Source organism: Plecotus auritus (assembly GCF_963455305.1).
Source record: "Plecotus auritus genome assembly, chromosome: 10".
NCBI lineage: Eukaryota > Metazoa > Chordata > Mammalia > Chiroptera > Vespertilionidae > Plecotus > Plecotus auritus.
Genome location: NC_137785.1, coordinates 48528544 through 48547446, shown reverse-complemented (window position 1 = coordinate 48547446; position 18903 = coordinate 48528544). Strand labels below are relative to the sequence as shown.

The 18903-nt window shown below is 49.6% G+C and overlaps 1 protein-coding gene across 2 annotated transcripts; it reads left to right on the top strand.

Annotated features, from left to right (window-relative positions):
* The first annotated feature begins 954 nt into the window (after nucleotides 1-954).
* Nucleotides 955-8784, top strand: PDP2 (pyruvate dehydrogenase phosphatase catalytic subunit 2). Of its 2 annotated transcripts, none has more exons than XM_080645707.1 (2): nucleotides 955-1073; nucleotides 3401-8784. In XM_080645707.1, the coding sequence occupies exon 2, from the start codon at nucleotides 3457-3459 to the stop codon at nucleotides 5047-5049; it is 1593 nt and encodes a 530-aa protein (XP_080501833.1). In that variant the 5' UTR covers nucleotides 955-1073; nucleotides 3401-3456; the 3' UTR covers nucleotides 5050-8784. The 2 variants fall into 2 exon arrangements, with proteins under 2 accessions (XP_080501833.1, XP_080501834.1); XM_080645708.1 differs by having other exon boundaries at nucleotides 961-1056; nucleotides 3401-8780.
* Nucleotides 8785-18903: the final 10119 nt, after the last annotated feature.

Below are 18903 nucleotides of genomic sequence, written 5' to 3'. Positions count from 1 at the left end.
TGAGCAAAACCAGCTAGGGCACGTAGAGGAGTTCTATTAAAGTTTATAAGGAAGAAGGTGAAGCCCACAACCACACAATGGAAAGGAATGAAGGAATGAATATCTGATGTCCTGGTTCTCAGCTTTTCTCAACCTAGCAACCACTAACCATTTGTGGGAACCGTAGGTGGTCAGGCCAATGTAATTGTCAGTTCAAGACCCAGAAGTCAGTAGGGAGTCAGTGAAGACTTTGGGACAATAATCTGAGTTCTAGAAGGGCCTGCTCTGTAGAAGAAGGATAGCTAAAGCCAAGTTAAAATTGGAATTGCGGAGACCAGATGAGAGGCTTGGAATAGGGTGGTAGAGTAGCTGGAGGCAAATGTTTGGGTCGGGGAAATATGTAGGAAATAAAAAGAACAGTATTAGATAACTGGGGGGATGGAGGGAGGAGTGGAGATGACTCCCAGGCTTCTGGCTTGGGTCTTTGGGCAGATAATGGGACCATTTCTGGACTAGGGGAGGAGGGAAAGAGCTGATTTGGCAGGAAGGTGAGTTTGGGGCCAGTTGTGTTTGAGGCACAAAGGGGCCTCCAGCGCGGGGGTGTCCAGGTGGTTGAATGTAAGTGTGTGGTGCTTGGGCGAGGGGTCTGGACTGGCCCGCACAGAAATGGAGAGGAAGCCGAAGCGTAGGGTATCACTAACAACAGTAAGGAATTGGAAAGGTTCCCGGTTTGGGGTGTGCATAGTCGGGGAGGTCACGTATTGGGGCGCCTAGCCAAATGACTGAATGGACCCATTGACCTGCTCTCAACCCACTTTGGGTCGGAGCCGGGCTTGGCGGGTGGGGAGGAACCGGATCCTCTAGGTCCGCCCCTCTGCCCGCCCCCTCGCCCTCCTCAGCCATTGGTCAATTCCACTGTCCGTTAAGGGTCCGCCTCCTCAGCTGAACCAATAAGGGCAGGCGAGAGGAAGCTTCCTTCTCGAGTTGCACAAGCGGCATTCAGAGGAGGCCGGGGTGGCGGCTGGCGTGGCGCTGTACGCAGGGGCGGCACTGGTTCCGCGGCAGTGGCTCAAGCTGGTGAGAGCAGCGCGAAGGTCCGTGGTTGGGAAGGGGACGTGCGCGGGTTCTGGACGCTTCTCACCCCCCCGGGCCTCGCGGGCGTCTGGGCCTCCCGCGCTCGCGGCATCGTCTCGGGTGATGGGAGGTCAGATTAGGTGAGGTGAGGGGGCGGGACGCAGCCACGGTCATCCCACTCGCGCCACCCGCCACGTGGGTTCGCGGCTAGCCTAGGACCCTTGCTGCGTACCCGGACACTAGCTAGCTACTTTTAACCCCAGGAGTAGCCCTGAGAGCTGGGCGTCTCGACTGAATCTTCTTATTTTACCGGCTGGGAAGCTAAGGCTCAGCGATATGGCCGCGCCCGGTTTTGAGGGAGATCTGGGCTGGGTGGACTCAGGAGGCTGCGCTCTTATCTATGAAACTGTGGGTCAGAGACTTGAACTTGGGACCTGTTTGCTTCTTTTAGGGATCGGGGCTGCGGCAGACAGCCTTGCGTGGGGCCTCGCTGCCTGGCCTCTCCGGCGGGCCCTGGGCGGGGGGAGGGGGCAGGCACCCTCCGTTCACCCAGACCCTCCGCTCCTGCCCCAAGTTCAGCAAGGTGGGCTGGGAGGAGGAGGACGATCCTCAGTTCTGCGAGCTCTTCGGATACCCCAACAGACAAACTTGGGGAGGGCAGGATTCATAAGCGAAATCCGAAAACACGTGGGACACGCGTCTTTCTCCTGGGTCACCCGAGGAAATAGAAAATAAAGCAGCTTTTGTTGTTGTCCAAGAGAAAAATACCACCAAAGACGGTTGAAGGCGCTAGGAAACTGTTTCCTTCATGCCTTTGCAGAGGCAGATGTGAACCTTGTGGAAATTAGTTTGGCAATATGCATCTACAGCCTTTGACCTACTAATAGCTCTCTTGAGAAGTAAGTAGGATGAAACCTAAGTAGGTTGATGCACAGGGCAGGTCAGTTTGGTGTTTTATAAAAAGCAGTGGAAATGACCTTCATAATTCCAACAATAGGCAATAGTTAAGTAAATTGTGATTGTTTATGTCAAAATGTAATATTACACATCCGTGAAATGTAATACAGACAAAATGTTCTTAACAGGAAAACTGGGATTAAAAGTTGTGGTTACAACTATATAAAAATGTGTGCAGAATGACGAGAAGAATATACCTAATGATAAAAGTAATAACTACTTTTTTTTGGAGCAGAAGGGTCATATTTCATAACTCCTCACAAAACCTTAAGAGACTAACTAGTATTCCCATCCCACCAATGGACCACTGGAGCTCAGGCAGTGTGTCTGATGCTAGACAGCTAGTGTCATGCCTAAAGTGCAATTGGACCTGTTAAAAATCCACATGTAACCTTAGCGGGTTTGGCTCAGTGGATAGAATGTAGTCCTGTGGACTGAAGGGTCCTGAGTTTGATTCCCGTCAGGGGCATGTGCCTAGGTTGCAGGTTCCACAGCCCCAGTCAGCGCATGTGGAGGAGGCATCCAATCACTGTGTCTCTCTCACATCGATGTTTCTCTCTCTCTTTTTCTCTGCCCCTTCTCCCTCCCTTCCACTCTCTAAAAATCAATGGAGCCCTAGCCGATTTGGCTCAGTGGATAAGAGCGTTGACCTGTGGACTGAAGGATCCATGGTTCAACTTCAGTCAAGGGCACATGCCTGGGTTGTGGACTCGATCCCCAGTAGGGGGCGTGCAGGAGGCAGCTGATCAATGATTCTCTGTCGTCATTTATGTTTCTATCTTTCCCTGTCCCTTCCTCCCTGAAATCAATAAAAAAAAAAAAAGAAAAAATTTAAAAACCAATGGAAAAATACCCTCGGGTGAGGATTAACCCTCCAAAAAAATCCACATTTAGCCAATATTTAAAGGCTTGTTGTATGCCAGGTACAGGGCTGGGCCCTAGAGAGCCACTGGTAAGGCAGCCATAGTTCCTGAATTCATGGAGCTTACAGACTAGTGGGAAAGCAGATATTTAAATGAATGTGTAGTCTGCTGGGAAGAGTGAACATGGGAGCTAGGCACTGGGCCCTCGCAAGGAAAGGATTTGGGAAGGAGAGGAAATGGGGATCCCTGGGTCAGCTGTGAGGAAGGAGTGAGCTCTGTGGAGAAGCCCACAGTGGCTCTGTAGGAGTGGAGAGTTTATACAAACCCTGTTTTTCACATTTTCTGGGATGTGTTTATGTATTATAATGCGAGGTAGAGAGACTTGCTTAGGTATTTTGAATTTAGTGAACTCTTTTAAATAGTTTATCTTAAATCACTTTTGCTCAGGATAGTAGCAAATTAAATGTTTTCAGAAGTCATTATTGAGAAATTAAATTTGAAACTTTTTAAAACTCTTTAATTTCCAGGTTTAAAAAAAAAAAACCTTTTGCTGAAGGAACACATTTGCTGGTATAGCTTCAGAATGTCAAGTCCTGTGTCCTACTGGATCTTAAATTCTGCAAGGAACAGCATTGCCACATTACAAGGGAGCAGGCATTTATATTCAAGGTGTGTCTCAAGTAGGAATAAATCAAAAAGGACGCTCTTTTCCTCGGTACCAACCACCCTAAAAAACAATGCCCCGTGTGGTGGCTTTGCTCTGCCGAAAGCCTATAGACACACATCGACAGAGGAAGACGATTTCCACCTGCAGCTCAGCCCTGAGCAAGTAAATGAAGTGTTGCGAGCCGGTGAGTCAGCCCACAAGATTCTTGACCCTGTTGGCGGAGTCCCAAATTCAGTGTTGCGGTTTGAGAGCAACCAGCTGGCTGCCAATTCCCCAGTGGAGGACCGGCGAGCTGTGGCCTCCTGCCTGCAGACCAACGGGCTGATGTTTGGTGTCTTTGACGGACATGGTGGCCATGCATGTGCTCAAGCAGTAAGCGAGAGGCTCTTCTACTACGTGGCAGTGTCACTGATGTCTCAGCAGACCTTGGAGCAGATGGAGGGAGCAATGGAAAGCATGAAGCCCATGCTGCCCATCCTGCAGTGGCTCAAGCACCCAGGGGACAGTATCTACAAGGATGTCACGTCAGTGCACCTTGATCACCTCCGGGTCTACTGGCAGGAGCTGCTTGACCTGCACATGGAAATGGGACTGAACATTAAGGAAGCATTAATGTACTCCTTCCAGAGACTCGATTCTGACATCTCCCTGGAAATCCAGGCTCCTTTGGAAGATGAGATGACAAAGAACCTTTCACTCCAGGTTGCTTTCTCTGGGGCAACAGCTTGCATGGCCCATGTTGATGGGGTTCACTTGCATGTGGCAAATGCTGGTGACTGCCGGGCCATCCTTGGTGTCCAGGAGGACAATGGTATGTGGTCTTGTCTGCCCCTTACCTGTGACCACAATGCCTGGAACCAGGCTGAGCTGTCACGGCTGAAGAGGGAGCATCCTGAGTCAGAAGACAGGACAATCATCATGGACGACAGGCTGCTGGGCATCCTTATGCCCTGCAGGGCATTCGGGGATGTCCAGCTCAAGTGGAGTAAAGAGCTGCAGCGCAGTGTCCTGGAGAGGGGCTTTGACACCGAGGCCCTCAACATTTACCAGTTCACCCCCCAACACTACTACACTCCACCCTACCTGACTGCTGAGCCTGAGATCACATACCACAGGCTGAGGCCCCAGGATAAGTTCCTTGTGCTGGCGTCAGACGGCCTATGGGACGTACTGGACAATGAGGATGTGGTGAGGCTGGTGGTGGAGCACCTAAGTGAAGCAGGTCGGCACAAGCCAGACCTGGCCCAGAGACCAGCCAACCTGGGACTCATGCAAAGCCTGCTGCTGCAGAGGAAAGCCCAGGGGCTTCACGTTGCCGACCAAAATGCAGCCACACGTTTGATCAGACATGCCATAGGGAGCAATGAGTATGGGGAGATGGACCCGGAGCGGCTGACCGCGATGCTGACACTGCCAGAGGACTTGGCGAGAATGTACAGGGATGATATCACTGTCACTGTGGTGTATTTTAACTCAGACTCAATTGATGTATATGATAAGAGAGGTTAAGAATTTCTCATCCTATTGCCAAGGTTAATTTAAATGTTCTAAGACATTTTCACTTATTCTTAAACTGGCTATTCAAACCTGTTAAAAGGGCAGTTGGTGTAGTTTGCTTAATAATAGACTAATGTGAGAAGAAAAGAAAACAAGCAGCCTAAGTTTAAAAACAATAGCAGTGATTTCATGTCCCTGGCTGTTTTGGTCACCTCTTCTAAGCAGAGAGGGCAGAGCATGGAGACATAAAATTTGCTTGGGCTCATGTAGCCAGGTCCTTTTATAAAGAAACTGTTGTTAAACTGTGTCAGCTTGACCCTCCAAATGGTAAATATTTTTTTAAAATATGTTTTTATTTATTTTAGAGAGAGGGAAAGGGAGAAGGATAGAAACATCGATGAGAAAGAAACATCAATTGGCTGCCTCCAGCACACCTCGAGCCTGCAACCCAGGCATGTACCCTGACCAGCAATCGAACCCAGGACCTCTTGGTTCATGGGTTGGTGCTCAACCATTGAGCCACCCTGGCTGGGCTCCAAGTGGTAAATTTAATCACAATTCTAAACATGAAGAACTTCAGGATCATCTGAGGTTTTGCTGCAAAACTGCAAACTTGATAATTTTCCTCAATTCATAATCATGGACTTCTAGACTATGAAGGGAGGTTTTGTTTGCTTGATTGTTTTAATTAATAAGACCTAGGTTTACAAAGGATATTACAGAACACTTTTTCTATGCAATATTCTAACCCTTCTCATGATTATACTTGTGCAAACATTTTGTAGTGCTGCATTCTAGTCCTATTTTAGTTTATTTTAAAACTGAGTCCTCAAACTTGCCAACAGGCCTGCTGTCAGCATGCTTGGAATGACCTGTCTTGGTTTCCAGCTGAGGGTGAGAGGAGTTAGGCCTCTGGACCAGCGGAATTTACTTGTATGGCTTTTGGTCCCTTCCACTGGAGCCTATCCCCTGAACTTTTGAGCCATACTAGGAGGTAACTTCTGTCTAAGCCTTAACTCCTGGCCTTTCCTGCATTAATATTGTCTCCAAGGTTTAAGCCTCTGGGGGTTTAGTCATAGCAGTTAGCCATTCTGGTTATACCTCTCAAACATTCTTCTGTTAATTCCTGTCTTTTCTATGCTGAGCTCCCTCATCCTGCTGCTTCTAATTGCAAAGAATGCTTCCATTTCACATGGTTGCAGGGAAGGAGAAAATGTGCTCTCCTTGTGTCAGCCAATTAGGCAGGACTGGTTTATTGCAGTGGATTATAGACTTAAGGTTCAGCCTGAATCTGGAGAGGTGAAATAGGAAGGACCTGAGAGTAGTCACTATCCAAGTCTCCCCATGTGCATCCCGAGGCAATGGAGAGGGGGGCAGAGGGAGATTTGTCAGATGGGACACTTGCCCCTAGAATGTGGGATAAATCACATTGTTTCTCCTCAGGAACTGGACCATATATAGAATAGGAGTGGGAGCAAAAATAAATATAACCTGTAATGGCTTCTGTGGGCTGCACAGACTTGTGTCAGTTGGAAAATGAACCCATGTTGATCCTTTTTTGGGAGATGAGTTTCATGGGATGAATTATGGTGGCATTTAAACAACAGGAAATGTGTCCCTAAATGGATACACAAATAAAATCCCACAAAACTGACATTTTTATCCTCCTGTACTATATTGGGTCCCTCTCCTCATCTCACCCCCTCGTGCCATGTACCGAAAGAAAAGCAAGTAACTAGGATTGACTTCCTCATGTTTGTCCATGTCCCAGAGACATTCATTCCAGTGTTGGTATACTTCTAGCTTGGGGACAAGCAAATAAGTAGGATTGACTTCCTCATTTTTGTCCATGTCCCAGAGACATTCATTCCAGTGTTGGTATACTTCTAGGTTGGGGATGTTTCCCTGTCGGTTTTCAGTGCAACTGGTTAGCAATAGGACTTCATTTTAAGACGTTCTCTTTGGAGTGCTTAAGCTTGGTTCTTTTATTCTGAAGCCATTACTATTCCTTCTAATCTAGATCTTAACTCAGAAGTAAAACGTGAATCACTGCCATTCTGCTCACCTGAAGGTATGTTGCTAGAGCCAAAGACTGCTTGTCTGACAACCTTTGCTCTTCACGCCCACTAAACCCCGGTGCACCTTGGAGCATTTACTTTGATTACAGAGCATGAATCGTGTTTTGGAGCCAGCGTGGTCATAAATGTATCCGATTCAGTAACTTGTGGGACAGCCAAGAGAATGCAGACATCCCAGCTGTTTCTCCACGCATGTGTTTTTTTCTCTGCCTAATAGATTTCCTGCTTTCTAATTGGTATATTGAGAGAAGAAAGGCCAGTGTATTGTCTGCCTTTTCCACTGTGACTCTTATTAGCTCTTTTTTTTTAGGTAAAGATTGACTTTTCTTTTTTAATATATTCTTATTGATTTTAGAGAGGGAGAGAGGAAACATCAGTGATGAAATAGAATCATTAATTGGCAGCCTTCTGCACTCCCCACACTGGGGATCGAACCATGACCTCCTGGCTCATAGGTCGACGCTCAACCACTGTGCCACGCCGGCTGGGCTCTTGTCACCTCTTTCCCTGAATGCTCCAAGGGGTGCCTCCCTGCCCACAGTTCTGCTGTCATTGACCTTCCTGAAGCACATGGGCTACTGCTTGACATCAGGGTTGAGAAGGGGTTGGAGGTACTTGTCAGGTCTTCCAAAGCATTTATCATTCCTTTTATAAAGATTTCAGTTTTGAGACTTCTAAACTGAATTAAAAAGTTAGATTGAACCTAAGTATTTTGGTTGTGACTTTGGAATAAAGTATGCTTTGGTGCTTTAAATTACATATTCATTGTTTTAGGTAAGAAAGTGGTAATAAGTGGCCTAATTAGATATTTTACATGTAGATAAAATACGCCTCTACTGATTCTGGGGATTGGTCAAAATGGATAGGGAAGATGGTATTAGTTCTAAGTTCAAGTTAGTATGCTAGGTCAAGATACTTAGATTCAGTTTTCTGAGATGTTAATTGTAACATTAAAGCTAATTTATTATAATGAAAATGTTAACTTTGAGGTATGTTAACATAGAAGACATTTCACCCAGAAGTATGATCGGGCTAAAAGATCCCTAATATTGGGCACACTGGGTCAAGTTTGGGTTAGACACAATTGATTTGGCTGGCACCTTTTATACATAAGTGAAATATAAACAGTCCACACGAGTTAAAGAAGAGAATAAGCTATGGAACAAGAAAATGTGTCCAGCACGAGTCTGGCTGACTTGACTCTTTTATCCATCAGCCCTTGATGACAATTTGGGGGAGCCTTAACTTCCCAGGTTACTCCAGAATGTCCTGGAACTGAGCCATTCTAGTTTCATCTTGAAAGTGGTTTATTTGTCCCAGAATGTGACTCTTTCCCATGACAGAAAAAGCCCCCGTGTAGCTTTATACCCGTGGAGCTGGGGTATAAAGGCTGGTGGCACTGCTTGTCCTGCTGCCATGTGCGTCACCGAGTGGGAAGCACGTTTGGACTGCGACCATCTGAACAGGCTGAGGCTCTGTTCTTTGCGCCTCGAGCACCTAACGTTTAACCTGCCTCCTGGGAAATATTTCTTAAGCATTTGGAAAAATTATTAACCAAGTCCTTTAATATCTAGTGACATTTGTATTTAAGCTGTATACCAATGTTTGTATTTTCTAACCATTAGAGATATTTAAACTTGTAAATAAAAAGGCAAAATGAAATTCAGTTTCCTTTGGTTGGAATATTAATTTTTTTAAGTCCTTAGGGCATTAGATGAGGCCAGCCTTTGTTTCTGGCCATGGAAGATTTTAGTCTCTTCAAGAATCCACTAGGGGATGGGGAGGAAGAATCTACCCAAAAGAGAGAAGTGTTCTCTGCAAACTTTTTGGCTGCTGACCACACAGGAAGTCCTCATTTAGTATTAACCATGTGGGGACCTGAAAAGAAGGAAAAGTAAAGGCTTTTGTTGTGAGCGTCTCCATACACTCAGTGCCAAGGCCTGTCTGCTGGCATTTCATATTATTTAACTCAGCTTGTTAAATCTTAAATGGCCCTAGCTGATTTGGCTCAGTGGATAGAGCGTCGGCCTGCAGACTGAAGGGTCCCAGGTTCGATTTGGGTCAAGGGCACATGCCTGGGTTGTGGGCTTGATCCCCAATGGGGGGCGTGCAGGAGGCAGCCAATCAAAGATTCTCTCTCATCATTGATGTTTCTATCTCTCTCTTCCTCTCCTTCCTCTCTGAAATCAATAAAAATATATTTTTTAAAAAAATCTTAAATGTAGCCCTGGCTGGTTTGGCTCAGTGGATAGAGCGTCGGCCTGTGGACTGAAAGGTCCCACGTTCGATTCTGGTCAAGGGCATGTACCTTGGTTGCGGGCACATCCCCAATAGGAGGTGTGCAGGAGGCAGCTAATTGATGTTTCTCATCAATGTTTCTGACTATCCTTCTCCCTTCCTCTCTGCAAAAAATCAATTAAATATATTTAAAAAAAAAGATATGTTGCTCCTATTTAAAAAAAAATCTTAAATGTATGTTAATCTTAAATGCAGAGCCAGCTTTGGGGGAAAATCTAGACAGGTACCTAGATAGAGTTAAGCACCCCACTCCATCTCACCCCCACTAACAGCTATATTTCATTGCCTGTATAGGGATACAGCTCATCAGGACAGCTCCAATGGGTACTTCTTAAAATGCAAATACATTATTATTAGTTATTAATGGTATGAGCATTAGTCATTAATATTTAACAGGGCGCATTTGAGGAAAGTCTACAGGGCATGCACTCTTCCCAATACTGGGCTCTCAGAAAGGGATAGTAATTGACGAAACATTGCCCAGTCTTGGCCCAGAGTGGTAGGGGATGGGGCAGAGAAGCACTGCAAAGAAGCTAGATTTACTTAACATACATTGTTTCAATGTCCCATCATTTTGGAACATGATAAAAATAGAAGGAAAACAAATTTACAAAATTAAGCTCTTTGAGCTTTCTAACTGGAGGGTGAGGGGGCTTATACTGTTCCTTAAATCTCTAGCATTTTTGGTTTCATTTTACTTGATGCTACTAAACGCCCTTAAGTAATTCCCAGGCTGGTGATCCTCTGAATCATGAGTGGCTGGCGCTCCAAGCAGCTACCTCTGGGGTGGGTAAGCCTTTACTGGACTTCCGTGGGTCAGAGTGTCTTTGCTCCTTTGGCTCCTGACCTGATGTGCTCCACATGGGAAATCGCCCGTCTGGGAGGAGCATGTGGGGAGGGAGGGAGCCAGAGTTCCCATTCTGACCTTCGCTGGCAAGGGAATAAGTTGGCTGAACACATTACTTACCCTCACCCCCTGGAAAAGTGGTCTGTGGAGGGACTTTCCAAAGCTGGCTCTATCTCAAATCTTAACTCTCCCTGCCTTTCGGGGATTACAGAAAGCTCTCGCTGGCCCAACCCCATTCTCCCTGCAGCAGATGAACAGAAGAAATGTGCGCCATGAGCTGCTGCTCTGTCCAGTCCATCTCACACAAACCTTACGTGCACCAGAGCCAGGCATGCGGAGCTGGCCAGGGATGGCCCCATCCAGTTGGGGCCAAGAGGACCATGGTACTGGGCACAATGCAGGGCGGCAGCCCAGGGAAAGGAGCACAGGGGTGAGTCCGGTCCAGCAGGTCTGGGGACAGGCTCTGAGGACACTGAAGTGGCGAGAGTTGCCATGAAGGCTGAGGGAGAACCGGCTTGATGTGGCTGGTGGGCAAGAAGGAGCCCCTCAGGTGGTCTCCAGGAATGAAGACATGAGCAAGGCCATGCGGCGACCTCAGCTAGGATTATGGACATGTCTTGTTCTTCATCAGCAGGGAGGTGGGGTGGGGGCAGTACAGAAAGTCCTATCTCAGTCCCCGCCCCCCCCCCCCCCACTTTCCTTGAGATGTCATGACCAGGTGCTGTCAACATTTGTCCTGTTTTTCTCCTCCACACCCTCATTCCTGTAACATCAGGCTCAGCACCCTGCCCAACTGGCTGTAGAATGAATGAGGAAGGATGGAGGGACAGATGGATGGAGGGACAGATGGATGAATGGATGGATGGATGGATGGATGGATGGGTGGGTGGTTGAGAGGAACAGATGAAAAGGAACCAGCAAAAGAGAGAGAGGTCAGAGAAGCAGGAGAGGAACTAAATGCCACCATTTAGTGACATGGAAGTGGGGAGCGGGGTGAGGAGTGTCTGGTACCAGAAAAGACCATGGGTACGTATGGATGGAAATGAACAATTAGCTAAAAAAGGATCACTAAGAAAAGTTGAGGGCCGCTGCATATTCTTACTTGGGACCCAGGACCCATGGCGGGCCTGGATGGTGAGGTGGAGGTGAGGGGTTGGCTCTGTGAGGAGTTGACTGAGTGGCTGGGATGACCCTTCCTCTGAAACAAAGCAGTGCAGTGGATTGGGGGCAGGGAATGTCATCAAAACAACATGCTCCTTGGCTATGGGAGGGGAGAGTATCCATGGGTTCACTTGGGGTCCCAGAAGCTTTGCTGACCCCACACTGGGATTTGGCATTAAGGGATGGAGGGGCTGGGCCTCTTCCGAGCTCTGTCTGGTGGCTTGGTCACTCTGCCCCGAGAATGTCCTGAACACCGGTGGGGAACCCTGGGCTGGCACAGGCCCTTTTCCGGCAATCTGTAGTAAAGCAACGCGAAGCAGGCGGCTGCCTCTAGATGTCGCCATCTGGCTGTGTTGATGTCAGCTGCAGCTGGAGCAGAGGAAAGTTCCTGAGAAGCTGAGGCCCCAAGGCTGAGCCCTAGGTGGAGCAGGGTCTCCCCAAAACTGTAACCTGGAACACTCTCAGGAAGCCTCACCAGACTGTGGAAGTCCTTGGGGTGTGGTGTGGGGGCAGGACCCTATCCTGTGATCGCTCAGGTCTGTCTTGTGGGGAAGGAGCTACTGGGGTTCCAGGTGGGCTGCGGGTGGCGGGGGAGTGGCTGCCACCTTTTCCACTCTCCCCCAATGTGGGTGTCCCCCTCAGGGGACTGCTCCACAACTCTAAACCCTTCTGACCCCTACCCCACTCCACTCCCTGCAGCCAGTCCCCGCAGCCACCCTCCCAGCAGGTCTAGGCTCCATCTCCTCCTGCCCACCCCCTATCCCAGCCCCAAGAATGGTCCAACACCTTGCTCCTTCCTCACCCAAAACACCTGCCCCCTCCAGTCAGTTCCACCCAGTATATAGCAGGAGTGATCTTGGTCAGACTCAAATCTGACCATGTCACTCTTCTGCTCCAAATCCTTCCACAGCGCACCATCACCCTGGGGAGAAAGCTCAGAATCCTCCTCCCCAGGCTGTGGTACTACAGTAATACGGGGATGAAGGAGTGGGAAAGGAAAAGAGGTCTTGTCTTCCCCCACCAACTGGAGCTACCTCTTTCAAGAGTTGGGCTGGCCCCCTGGTCACTGGGGATGAAGCCTGGAATCCTCCACCTTTTTGTCCTTTCTCTGGTTTCGAGGATGATCACAAATGCTCCTCCCATCAAGCGGTGGGGTTTAATTCCACTCTTCTTGAATATGGGGAGGGGGTGGTTAGAACTTGTTTTGTAACCAATAGAATACAATAACCAAGTGACAGTGACATCAGGGATTGGCAAAGGTAATGGACAGCAGTCTTGATAGTTGGTGAATCTGATTGAGGGTTGTGGTGGTTAGTTTTATCTGTTAATTTAACTGGGCTGAAAAAGGCCTAGAAGGCTGGTAAAACATTATTTCTGAGTGTGGCTCTGAGGGTGTTTCTGGAAAACATTAGCATTTGAATCAATAGACTGAGTAAAGACGTGGGTAAGTATCATCCAACCCATTGAGGGCTGGAATAGAATGAAAAGGCAGAAGGAAGGGAAAATGTGCTGCTTGTTGAGCTGGGACACCCCTCCCCTCCCCTTGGACATCTGGTGCTTCTCAGGCCTTTGGACCCACACTGGGACTTACACCATTGGCTCCTCTGGTTTATTCTTAGGCCTTTATGTTTGGACTGGAATCACATCACTGTCTTTCCTGGGCCTCCAGCTTACATGAGTCAATTCCTTACAATAAATCTCACAATCGTATGAGGCAAGTATTATGAACCCATGTTACAGACGGTGAAACTGAGTTTGGAAAGGTAAAATGTGCTCAATGTCACAAAACTAGTAAATGCAGGGCTAAGTTTTGAACCCTGGTGTCTGACTCCAAAGCTTTTTCTTCACTTCATGCGACTGCTAAGTGATCATTCAATTCCGTTGAATCCTATCTGTTCATTTTATAAAAAACACATGCCCTGCCCAGCTGGTATGGCTCAGTGGATTGGCTCAGAGCATTGTCCCATGCACCAAGAGGTCACTGATTCGATTCCCGGTAAGGGCACATGCCCGGGTTGTGGGCGCAATCCCCAGTAGGGGGCATGCAGGAGGCAGCCAATCAGTTTGAAGTCTCTCATCGATGTTTCTCTCTCACCCTTTCCCTTCCTCACTCTCTAAAAATCCATAAAAAACATATCAAGACAAATAAACAAACAACATGCCCTATTTGCTCTCCAAAAGCCTGGCAGGAAGGAGTAAGCTGTTGATCCATGGAAACATTCTAGTAGAAGCTAGAGAAACACTAGGCAACATGTGAATTGATGGACTGGGGGGGGCGAGGTTCACTCTGAGGCTGGGCCCTCTGCTTGCGCCTGGGATGGCCTTTCTCTGTGTCCCCAGTCAACATGGCCTATGCAGCGGTCCTCAAACTACGGCCCGCGGGCCACATGCGGCCCGCCGAGGACATTTATCCGGCCCGCCGGGTGCCGCTGCCTGTCCTGCTTAGCAGCCGACTCGTCCTGGGCCCGCAGTGCGCATAGGAATTTGTTCATAGTTTTTTTTTTTTAACTATAGTCCGGCCCTCCAGCGGTCTGAGGGACAGTGAACTGGCCCCCTGTTTAAAAAGTTTGAGGACCCCTGGTTCTATAGGGTTTTGAGGGCAAGGTGGAAGCCAGGGGGTGCGGGAGTGCTGGCCTAAAGCAGGCAGGAGGGACCAGCAGACCACAGTGGCCCTGCACTAGTCTCTGATGCCCCTCCCTGCCCTGGGCCTGCACCTCTGGCCTAGGGGAGGGCCCAGAATTCATCAATCACACCATGAATCCTGCTCTCCTGCCCAGCACCTGTCAGAATTTCTTTCTTGTTTAAATATATTTTTATTAATTTTAGAGAAGGGAGAAGGGGGAGAGAGAAAGAGAAACATCAATGATGAGAGGGAATCATTGATTGGCTGCCTCCTGCACGTCACTTACTGGGGCTTGAGCCCGCAACCCGGGCATGTGCCCTTGACGGGAATTGAACCTGGGACCCTTCAGTCTGCAGGCTGATGCTCTATCCACTGAGCCAAACCATCTAGGGCTTTCTTTTATTTTATAAATCACCAAGTGCCTTTTTTTCTTTTCTTAATCCTCACCCGAGGGTATGTTTTTATTAATTTTAGATAAAGTGGAAGAGAGAGGGAGAGAGAGAGAACACTGATGTGAGAGAAATATCGACCAGTTGCCTCCCGTGGGCACCCTAGCTGGGGATTGAACCTGAAACCTGGGTATGTGCCCTGACTGGGAATCAAACCCACAACCTTTTGGTGTACAGGACAATGCTTCAACCAACTGAGCCAGGGCCCTGTCAGGGAGAGGGAGAGAGAGAGAGGGAAAGAGAGAGGGGGAGGAGGGGGAAGGGAAGAGGGAGAGGAAGAGAGAGGGAGGGGGGAGAGAGGGAAAGAGAGAGAGAGAGAGAGAGAGAGAGAGAGAGAGAGAGAGAACGAGAACTGCACAACGGGATTTGGACAAAAATGGTCATAGCACTTGTGTTTGTAAGAAAGAGAAACTGGACCTCACTGACATGTGTTTCCTCCACACACTGAACAGAGAGGTCTGGTGCATCCATCCTGCTGGACTTTACAAGTGATAGTGGAAAAAAGTGATGGTGGAATATCGTTATTATTTGCCAGGAACCTCCCAAACGTAAATACTGTGAGGGGGGTGGGTGGGAAATAGATTACAAAACAGAATGTACAGTGTGACCCCAAGTTAAAACCCCTCCCCCAACCCTCACACGCATCCCCCTCCCAGCTCCCTCGTGACTTACCCCATTGGCCTGGAGCCAGCCTGTGGGGGAGGGGAACACGACTATATTGGGAAGGGGATGAGATCACCAAAGGCTGGCAGATTTAGAACTGGGTAACTTTTTCCACCCGAGAGGCTCTCAGGGGTTTCTGCTAGCACAGAAACCTTGGAGGGGAGCCCTGTACCTCCTTCCTTCCCAGGGGTGGAGGTGGTGGCCGACACTGGAGAAGGTGCAGGTGCTGAGCTGAAGTTGAGATAAAATGACAGAGTGGGTCTGGGGTGCCCAGCTGGGACCCTACAAGAACTTTGCTCCCAGCATATCTGAGTGCCCTATTACTCCCCAGGGACTTCTGTGGGCAGAGAGCGTATTTTGTGGGTGCAGTATTAGCCCCAAGGGTGGCCACCTTGTGGTAAGCTGAAGTGAGTCCCCTGAGCCCAGCTCTAACACCCAGTTCTGTCTGAAGTTCCTATTTGCCAGCCTAGCCCCTCCCTGAAGAGGACTCCCCCACCCCCCACCCCCATTTCTTTAAAAAAAAAAACAAGTATATATATATAATTCGTTTCAGAGAGGAAGGGAGAAGGAGAGACAGAAACATCAATTGTGAATCAATTATGAGAGAGAATGATTGATTGGCTGCCTCCTGCATGCGCCACACTGGGGATGGAGCCGCAACCCAGCATGCGCCCTGACCAGGAATCAAACCGTGACTTTCTGCTTCATAGTTTGATGCTCAACCACTGAGCAACACCAGCCAAGCTCCCCCTAGTTTTTTGCCAAACCCAGGAAAAACTCTGATGAGGTAGCTGTGGAGGGTAGAGGACTGGGCTGGGAGGAAACTGGGGTCCAATTCCAGCTCAGCAAATAACTGAATTCAGTTCAATTCCCACCCTTGACCTCAATACCCATCAGAAACCCTCAAACATTCAGCCTCTCAGAAATGTCACAGTGTGTCCCAGTCTGGCTACCCTTCCCCACCCCCATCCCCGAGCCAGGTCAGGTGCCATCTCTCTCCAAGTCGGTGTCCGTCATGTTGCTTGTCCATGTTCACCTGGGGTGACCCTGAGGACAAGAGCCGGCTCCAGGGAAAATGCTAGGACACATTGGATGAAGGAAAGGGATTGTCCCTGGAAGGAAGAGGCGGTGGGGGGGGAGAGGGGGGGACAAGAGGACCAATGGTGTGCCCAGCACTGTTCTGTGCCAGGGCCTCTAGAGGGACCTCAGTGCCTCAGGCCCCTCACATTCCACAGCAAACAGCAAGAGAATACGGTGTGGGCACCCCGCCCTGCACTTTGCAGGCAAGAAGCAGGAGCTGGGCAGAACCGGAATGAGCCAGAACATCCCCTCCTTAGCCTGACCCTGAGCAGCAGGGCAGGGAGTGGAATTCTCCAGCTGGATGGAGTTGTTCCTGGAAAATCCCCACAAGCCCTTCCAGAAACGTGCTTTTGTGCCCGACTCTGGCTCCTTCACATTGGAAGGGAGGGGGCCTATTGGCAGCTGGGCTACGCAGGCAGGGCCCTGGCCTTCTTCGGACCCTTGGACCTGCACTCTGGGACAGCTGCAGTGGAGATTCACACATCTATTGAGCACCATCTGTCAGCTTCACAGAGTTCTCTTAACCATCCTGAGAGGCAGGGATCAAAGTCCCCATCATTTGAGAAGGAAGGTGATGCTCAGGGTCACATAGCTGAGTCAGGATCCTAGGTCCACCCATTGAGGGTCGGCCTGCATAGGGCTCCAGTGCCCCCAGCATTCAGGGTTCTCGAAAGGGCAGGGTGAACCTGCAGGCTGAGCATGCCACTTCCAGCTCAGTCCCACTTGACTGAGAGCCTGCCCTGGCCCCTTGCCTGCCACTCTCAGAATAACCCTGGTGGCTCTCGGCACAGATCACTGACCATCACCTGGGACCTATTTTTGCTCTTCCTGTAACAAGGAAGTCTCACCTTGTGCAGTAACCACTCGGGGTAAAGGTGGAACATGTGACCTCCCCAACCCCAGCTGATCTTGCTGCCCTATTGGGAAATGACCCCAGCAGGGAAGGGGGAGGCCTGGCTCAGCCACTCTCCCTGCCTTGCCACACTTCCCAGAATCTGGCTTTCTACTCCGTCCCCAATTCTTGGCAGTCCATACCCTTTCCCCTTCCCTAATACGCTGACCAGAAAGCCAAGAGCATCTTTATTTGCCCTCATGATAGATTGCTAACTCTTACGCATCTGAAAAGTCATCTAGCTGTGGAAACAAGCCTATTTCCTTAGGTTCCAGCTAGAGGGTTCTGGAATCCAGGTGCAGAGTCCACCTGGGAATCCAGCATCTAGAACTTGACTTTCAGAATCTGGGGCCCTGGAATCCTATGGGACAGTGGTTGATGGCATTTGAGGAAACAGCAGAGCTGTGGGAATACCCAGACACTCTGAAAGATCAAGTGTAATCTCAGGAGTCATGGACCCCAAAGACCATTTATAGAGAGGTAATCTCAAGGGGTGAGCCTCAGATGTACATAGAGGAGCCCAGCAGTCTTGGAGGGACTCCTTTCTGCTGAAACCTGGTTTAGGGGAAGGGAGGAGTATTGTGATCTGAACTTAGCGACATAAGATATATGTATAGAAAAAAAGACTGGAAGGAAACCTGATAAAAATGTTACTGTAACAACAAAAGCAAGAATGGCTGTAGCTGTAATCCTATCTAATAAAGAGGGAATGTGCAAATTGACCATCGTGCCATCACAGAGATGGCGGCGCCTATAGCCACAAGATGGCAGTGCCTAGTCCCCTCTGCCCCGCCAGAGTCCCCCAGTCCTTTCCGCCCCACCGGGGAGGTGGCAGGCGCGCCGCCTGCAGCCAGACCTGCCCTCAGGCGGGTCCAGGCGCTCCTTGCACCTCCGCCCCAGTCCCACAGTCCTTTCAGCCCAGCCGGAGGGTGGGGGGGCAGCAGGCGCACAGTGAGGCCGGACCCGCCCTCAGCCCCCCAGTCGCCCAGGGCTGGCCCAAGGCACAGACAAGCCTCAGAAGTCAGCTGCCCAGTTGACGCCCAAGGTGCAAGTAAGCCTCAGATGGCAGCTGCCCAGCCACCCAGGGCCGCCCGAGGCTCAGGTAACCAGGGCCGGCCGAGGCTTGCGCTGCCGGCAGTGGCAGCAGCAGAGGTATGATGGGGGCGTTGCCTTCCCTGATCCCGCCCCTGAGGGCTCCCGGACTGTGAGAAGAGGCAGGCCAGGCTGAGGGACCCCCCACTCCAGAGCATGAATTTTCATGCACCAGGCCTCTAGTGACAATAATAATAGTAGCTATTCCCATTTTTCAAGGGCCAGTTAAGTGCCAGCGCCTATGCTAAGAGCTTTGCTTGTATTATCTCAGTTAATCCTCACAGTGTGCTCTCTCTCGGTGCCAGTGACCTGTGGGATGAGCTCTGTAAATGAGAGTGGTTTTGCCAGGTCTGCAGATTCTCTGGAGGTGGACAGATGAGCTCTCAGGCCCAATAAATAGGGGATGCGTGCTCTCCCTGCCGGCAGCACTGGGCGTGAGAGGGCATGGCTGCCCCCCTCGGGGATGCCTTTGGGGAGCCAGCCAGGCCCACTGAGCTGACCCAGGCCCCCACTTGGCCCTACTCCTCCAGGCGTTGGGGCTCAAAATAGCCGCCGTTTGAGAGCTGACAATCAAAGGGCAGCTAAAAAAAGTTCCCCCAGTCTGGGCTCTGTCGGACACGGCTCATAGGGCCTATTTTGGGGGAGAGGGTGCCGACGTGCCAATGGAAAATCCATGGGGCGGG